This window comes from Erigeron canadensis, chromosome 2, assembly GCF_010389155.1.
Source record: "Erigeron canadensis isolate Cc75 chromosome 2, C_canadensis_v1, whole genome shotgun sequence".
NCBI lineage: Eukaryota > Viridiplantae > Streptophyta > Magnoliopsida > Asterales > Asteraceae > Erigeron > Erigeron canadensis.
In genome coordinates this window covers 23,311,713-23,319,666 of record NC_057762.1, presented here as the reverse complement: position 1 = coordinate 23,319,666, position 7,954 = coordinate 23,311,713, and the positions used below count along the sequence as shown (strand labels likewise).

The following is a 7,954-nucleotide window of genomic DNA, read 5'->3' as shown; positions in this document are numbered from 1 at the left end:
AAAAGGAAACCCAATCGTTTCCTTATTTCCACAAAATTGGTTTCCTTTTTTTCTTTTACCTGTTACCACCGAAAAATCACCATCTTCTTCTCTCCTTCCACCGGTCGCCGCTACCCCACCAAAGCCATCAGATCTCCGATTTTCACCGTTGGGGTTAGTGCTTGCGGTAGGTGTGATGTTCTTTTCCTTCTCATTCCAACCTAGGCGCGGAGCATTTTCGGGGGCTAGCCTCCTTCCTTCTTACTTGACTTACAATTCGACTCTTTTTTTCTTGAATTTGAATCATTTCCTCTTTATCGCCATTCTTCTGGTGGATTTGGTATTTTTCTTTGGACCGATCCACCAGTCCGGGTATCCGACGATTTTGAAACATTGTTCTTTCGTGTGTCGTGACATACCACACTTCTCACACTTATGTGACTTGTCATCTTGATTATCCCTTTTCTTGCCGTCGATCCGGCGAAGGCTTTTTGTGACAAAACCGCCGCCGCCGCTGGTATGGTCACCGACAATTAAACCTGAGGCAACCCCGTGTGGTTCGTTACTTGTTTCTCCCATAATCAATTGGTGAGCGCCTTCTGTTCGAACCATGGCATAAGCGGATTCGACGGTAGGGAGCGGGTCGACCCGGAGAACTTCTCGAATAATTGGTTCAAACTTTTGTTTTGTTGTTCCCATGAGAATACAATCAGGTCTTCTTGTTCCCATAACTCCTTTTGTTCTGTTGTTGCTTTTTCGGTGGGTGGTGTTTCGGTTAAATGTGATAATATGTTTTTTGATCGACCGCCTATAGCCACTCGGATCATTCGGGTCCACAAGGCATAATTCGAACTGTTTAATTTTAGATTGATCTGAAGATTATCAGATAGTTTTGGGTTTTGTGATTGATGATTTGTTGTGTTTTGTAATAATGTGGCCAACTGTAATGCCAAGTCGGAATTAGAGCCGCCGGCACCGTCTGCCATGGTGGCTGTGATTTCGACTTAAGGTGATATAGTTTGATATTTTAACAGGTATTGAATTTGATACTGATCCTCAAATCTTCTTTTCTAACAGTATGTTCATCTAATTACTAAAACAAACCGGTGTTCATTTTGATGGAAGTGTAACTAAGGGATTGTAGTTTGTTCAATTAGAAGGCGGGGTTTATAAATGATAGGCTCCAAAGCATATAAAGTTGCTTGGTGGTGTACTTTGCTTTTATGCCTATTGTCTAAGCCAGTGCAATATGCAAGGGCCGGATTACAATGTAGAGACTGGATTCTTGGCCAAATTCTGTCTGAAATATCGCGTGCCTGTGGACACATAAATCCACCTCCGAAAATCCAGGTGCATGTGTACGTGGACGCTATTTTGCTTCCGACTAGGAAAAAAGTTTTGTATGCAATAGTATCTTGAATTCTATAAAGCCTTTGCATTTACTTGCGTATAAACTTAACCAATAACAAGGTTCGATTAGTGGTTAACACTCTTGCTTTTTCTCCAGATGTCGCAGTTAAACACTAAACTGTTGATGGTTTCTTTTTAGTCCATTTTATAATTTTAGAACGGTATATGAGAATCTTTCACTGAACACCATGTCTCTCATAATCACAAAATTAGGCAGCAACAATTAAATTAAGAAATGTAAAAGGCTAGCTAGTACTATATGGTAACCTCTAGAATGAAAAAAAGTTATTAAAACTATACCCTAATTAATTATTATTAAAAACAATAGGCTATATAGGTTTATTACAATTGAATTATTAGATTACATAGTTTCACCTTCAATTCTTCCCAACATGCAATTGACTGCATCAGCTATCTCATCCACTGTATTCAGCTGGCATGCATCTTCAATCTGTCAATTATAACCATAATCAATCAAAAATTTATTTAATAAGACAATTAACGCAAATAATTGGAGAATAAAATATACAATAAAAACTAACCTTTACACTAAGACTATAGAGTACCATTTGATCAACTGTAGTAACATTAAGGTGGAGAATAGTGAGCCACAAACATTGTAGACCACACACCATTTTCAAGAGCTGCCTAGTTCGCTTCTTGGATAGTATTTTTAGATTTGCATGGTTTTCCACCATTGTTACTTCAATCTCTGCCATAGCCCGTGGCCGGTTATCGACCAAAGTGACCGAACTACCGCAGCCTTGATCATTTTGCGTTCGAGTCGAGATTTGTGGGAATGTGAAGAATTCACTAAATGGTAATGGTGGCGAAGAATAGTTATTTTTGATGGTTGTATGTTGATGCATGGCTCTTTGTTGTACCTCTAACGTTTGTAGTTGTTGTTCTAGCTCCTTCACAAAATTTATAGCTCCTCCAATTATTGAAGCTTGATCTCCCTTTAATAAAAGTTAATTAGTAATTAGAATTTTGGAATGAGTTGATGGTATAGAGGCATCTTATAATGTAGAATCAATGCCTAACAAATAACGTACTGATAAGGTTGTAAAATGGTTAAAACCTTTTTAAATAAATATTTTTCATGATCGACTAAGAAAATAGTTAAATAAAAAATATAGTCACTAGGAAACCAATTAAGCCACGTAGATATCACGACATATATGTACGTATAATAATTTTTCTGTTCAATATTCTTTCAAAGTTCATCAAAAATACAAATTTTACATATATTGTTATCTAAAAATAATGAAATATGTGTTTAATTTGATATATTTAAATACATGCATGTATACCAAAAATCTGATGCTGATGACGTATATTTAATTATCATCTATTTTTTACTTAAATATGATTTATCTGTATAATTAAACGACATACGATGTCAAAAATCTAATGCATATATAGTAACCCGGCCGACATGTTACACGTGACTGATATGAGCTAAGATAATGATGGTTTTAATTAAATGTAGTTAAAATATTGATAATTGTTTTCTGTGGATTCGTTCATAACTGATATTTCCTGTTGTGAAAGATAGTAGGCATACGGCCAAAAAGAAGCACATGGTACATAATGCCTACAGAGAGAGCGAGGTTTAGCTTCTACTATGTTACGAATATTAGTTGGTTCACACTTAATATGTATATAGATAATAGATTATTTATCTTTACAAGTAGATGACAAAAATTTAAGTAGAAATAACAATTTTCTAACTCATATATATTGAGAAATAATATACTTCATATTTATAAATGAAAAATGATAAATCCTCCTAAAAATTCTCTTAATATATCCACTTGTTAACACATGTAATCCATTAATTCTCTTTCCTAATCTGACCCCCTAATTTTCTACATGTCACGATCCTATTAATTAGGAGGATTTATCATCCTCCTTATTACCCTAAATAAATGTATTATAAGTTGTCCAAATTCAAAAGTATCAAAATCAATGAATAACACCAAATTAAATATTTTAGACATAAAATTAAGAGAATATGGAAAAATTTATATTACAAATTAACGTTGACACTTTTATTCATGCAATTAATGACTAAGTTAATATAGATATTTATACTATATTATACAGCAAATTTACTTTTCAACTCTCAACTTTTAATTTTAACAATGTATACAACTTTCAATTTTAACAATGTACACATGATAATGCATGATGTATCATATATCAATGCTTACAACTTTTTCTTTCCTCCAAAAATCATTTTATTCCTCTAATTTTTTCAAAATCTCTTATCTTAAAAACCGTACATCGATAAATTATAAAAATTATGTTGGTGTTCTTAAAATTTCATGCTCTTTCATTAGAGATGTCATTCGATATACTTTCGAAGAATTTTTAAATCTGAGGGCAGAGCCCATACGGCTAAGGCGTTTGACTATGACATTCTATGACGTATCACACTTTATAACCTATCACCCCCACCATTTCACCGCCGCAACGCGCGGGTACTTGCTCTCGTAAATATATATTTATATAAGTGTGAATATTTTGTTTATATAATTTAAGTGTTAACTTTTTATAAATATTTAATTTTTATGCATATTTATAAATGTATATATGAACTTATGAATTGGAGTAGTGATAAATCCATGATAACATTATTTGAATATTTACAAATATATGTATTTTTATACAGTTGTATATTTTATAATATAAATATATATATTTATTAATATATATATATATATATATATATATATATATATATTCACTCTTTTATGAATTGTGATCTCAAATGATTGAGATTCAATGCACTCCGTATGCAAGAAAAACAATTCAGTGATGTGACTTTGTCTGGTCTGCAAATTTAAAGTAAATATCAAGATTCTGTTAATTAATTTTTAAAAGTTTGTGTGATGTAACATTTCTTGTCCTTCGATAGATAAAAATGAAATGAAATAAAATAAGTCGAAGATGTGAAACAAAAGTCACTGAACCCTAAAAGACAAATTACATATATTTCAACTATTTTAGTAGAAAAGGAAAGAAAAAAAACGTAACCACTCGAGTGATGAAACTTTTGATATTAATTTATGGGAAAATTTCATATATATATATATGATTTTATAAATTCTATATATATCTTTATTTAATATTTTTTGTAGGATATATATAAATAAGATAGATAAATAATGCTAAAAAAATATGAAGATGTCATGTAAGGTTAAATCCTATGTGGCAAATTTATAAAATAGGTTTGAGTTTTTAGGCTCTAGAATCGTTCGGTTTCCTACTGTTTTAATAATTATATAGATATATATATCATTAATAAGTCACATAATATCACACTTGTCCAATTTAATTTTGAAATATCATATATGTCACTCTAATACGTTTAAATTTCAAATATGTCACTCCTAATACACTCAAATATCAAATATGTCATTGTTAAAGTAAAAAAAGAAAAAATATTTACCCAAATACATTATTAAATATTATATATGTCATTGAAATATATATCAAATACTTTAAAGTTATCATTAAATTTCAACTTGGAATTTATCTTTTTTTTAATTCATAAGTTTTCTAGCATCAAATGTCATGGAGACTAATTATTAAGCAAGAATAAAAGCATCACATATGATTGAGTCACCTACAAACCATGATCGCAACACTTATTATATACCATGAATTGAATTGAATAACGGATATAAGAATACCAACTAAATTAATCATTTCGGTAACATTGAATAAAATTTATACAGATCGGAAAGAAACCATGGATTGAGCTATAAAAACAAGAGAAAAAACTTGTGTAAATGTGAATTTCATATTTTTCATTGATATTTTTTTTAAAACATTATGTTTTATTTTGACTAAATTAATTTAATGGGGTATGCATATTTGATGTACGTAAAATTTAACAATAAAATATATGATATTTGAAATTTTTATTTGGAGATATATATTTAATCTTTTTTTTGTTTAACAACGACACATTTGATAATTGGTAGATTGAGAATAACATATATGGTACTTTGTTACTCAACAATGACATATTTAATATATTGATAAATTAGAAATTACATATATGATATTTCAAAATTTAATTGGACAAATATAATATTTTTTAACTTACAAATGACATATATGAAATTTTCCCTTAATTTATTAGCTACTATGCCATTAGGTTTTTTTTTTTTGCTTATTATTCATGTTTGGTTAAAATTAACAAACTTTGTTCCTACCTTTTTGTGACATATATGAAGTTTTCCCTTAATTTATTAGCTACTATGCCGTTAGGTTTTTTTTTTTTTGCTTATTATTCATGTTTGGTTAAAATTAACAAACTTTGTTCCTACCTTTTTGTGTTGACTGATTACTTGAAATGATTATTCAAAACTCATGCATAATTGCTGATTTACATACTCACAAACACCTGTCGATCAGCTTATAAACTTGAATATCATTTTTGTTAATTTATAACCATGGGTAATATAAATTGCACAAAAAACCTTTCACATTGATAATGTATATATGTGAAATGTTCATTTGAAAACTATTTTTTTTTTTAAATTAGAAAACTGTCAAAACACACTGTTATCTGAATTTAACCCAATGTGTTTTAACTGTGTTTTTATAGAACACAATGTGTTTTTATTGTGTAATCTAAAGTACATTGTGTTAAGTTTTAAATCACAGTGTGTTTTTTATAGCGCTGTAAATCAGAAATTGTTCAAACACACTGTGATATAAACTTAACATAATGTGTTTTTGAAAAACATATTAAAAACACGTTGTGTTAAATAAGATCATAGTGTGTTTTAGTCAGTTTTATGGTTTTCATTTAATTTTGAGTAGAGACAGTACTGTTTACATCTTACCTTCTCATATCTCGTTTTTAACAAGAATTGGGTACTGTTTTTGTTGTTTTCCAGGTTTGAACCCAAGAATGTTCAATATATCTATGGTTAAAAAATTCTAGAAAATAAGAAGAGAATGAATTAAACCAAAAATATATAGGGCTTACCCTTTGAACGTATGAAGATGGCATCATTGATCGAATAACAGCAAGATACTCATTCATTTGTTTTCGCCGATTTCGTTCCACCGTAATATGAGTCATTCTCTGACTCTCCAACTCTTCTTTGTTCTTCCCACTCTTGGTTCGCCTTCTTTTTCTCCTGCTACCGACAGCCGCCACAAGTTCGGTACCACGGGTACAAATTTCTGGTGATGAAATAGTATTGTGATTTTGCATCACAGAAGAAGGTGAACAATAGTCCAAATTATTTGCATGGACACTTTTAGCAACATTTTCATTATTTTGACTAATAATGTTGTTGTTACTTTCTAATAAACCATAAAAACTTTTATCTTCTTGTAACAAATAGTCATAACCCCAAATGCCAATTTGATCTTGTGCATATAGTGCAGTGTCTAATGCCATTTGTTCATATGCAAATGTACACTAATTATTGGATCTTGATTGATTTTTTTTTTTTTTTTTTTGGAAGAACAAACGTTGACTAAAGTCAACTAAAGTGAAGTTGACGAGATAGGGTGTTATATAAAGAGGCAAAAAAGTTTCTGATATAAAATTTGGTGGGGTTTGGAAAGGCTTTAAAAGTGAATTGCAGGCACAAAGGTTTAAAATATATGATCAAAGAAACAAATTAGTACTTGAAAAAAAATATAGAAAAGAAAACTTGTATCTATATATCTTTTAATTTGATGGTCAATAAAACTGAGGCTTTGGATGTGAGTCGGATTACTCGTTTCTCTCTCTCTCATCTTCTTATAAAGAGCAGAAGAATCTACAGTGTGATACACGTGACAACATAATTGGACCACTACTACTCTTTCTTCTACCTAAATAAGGCTACTCTTTTTATTAATTACTCGTATTAGGAGTATTTTTTTTTCATAATTTTCTATTAAAAGTTGTATATAAGCTTACCTAATTAAAAGTTGTATATAAGTATTTATTTTTATTTTCTATCTTCTGAAAAAGATTAATACGCAGTTAATTTTGTGAAGAAACGCCTAAAGCCATTGGAAATGGATTTTTTTTTTTTGTGTGTAAAATTCATCTTTTACCCTCAACTAATTTTATTATGTCACTTCATTTATTATTATTATTATTATTATTATTATTATTATTATTATTATTATTATTATTATTATTATTATTATTATTATTATTTTCACTCTTAACTCTCAATATATTTTTGTTGCTCATGTTAGTTCTCCCTATTTCTCTCAAATGAAATCCCACAATCCAACTAAATTAACTTACATATTTTTCTCAACATCTATCTCTTATTCCCTTGCATGAGATTAGATCTCTCGCAACTTCATCTCTCACTCATCTCTTAGACTCTCGACAATTAATGATAACGGTGTTCTAGTAAGAGATTATGAGTGAGAGATGATCCACGTGTTTTAAACTACGAATTCTTTTTAGTAAACAACTACTCCGTACAATTTTAATTAATCAAAATATATCTTTTTAGCTGGAGTACGTAATAACAACTCAGTTTCGAAACATTTAAAGATCACAACTTTAAGCCAAATCAAGTGA

The 7,954-nt window shown here is 30.0% G+C and overlaps 1 protein-coding gene across 1 annotated transcript; it reads right to left on the bottom strand.

Moving 5' to 3' along the window:
* Positions 1-1,617: 1,617 nt before the first annotated feature.
* Positions 1,618-6,914, bottom strand: LOC122589464 (transcription factor bHLH96-like). The gene is made up of 3 exons (XM_043761757.1): positions 6,401-6,914; positions 1,932-2,348; positions 1,618-1,840 (listed from the first exon to the last, which is right to left on the bottom strand). The coding sequence occupies exons 1-3, from the start codon at positions 6,818-6,820 to the stop codon at positions 1,751-1,753; spliced, it is 927 nt and encodes a 308-aa protein (XP_043617692.1). The 5' UTR covers positions 6,821-6,914; the 3' UTR covers positions 1,618-1,750.
* Between the last annotated feature and the right edge of the window lie 1,040 nt (positions 6,915-7,954).

Coding starts and splice junctions, on each gene's coding strand:
- LOC122589464 (XM_043761757.1), bottom strand. CDS start 6,820: ATGGCATTAGACACTGCACTATATGCACAAGATCAAATTGGCATTTGG. Junction 2,349..6,400: donor CATCTTCATACGTTCAAAGG/GTAAGCCCTATA, acceptor CTTTTATTAAAG/GGAGATCAAGCTTCAATAAT. Junction 1,841..1,931: donor TCTATAGTCTTAGTGTAAAG/GTTAGTTTTTAT, acceptor TATAATTGACAG/ATTGAAGATGCATGCCAGCT.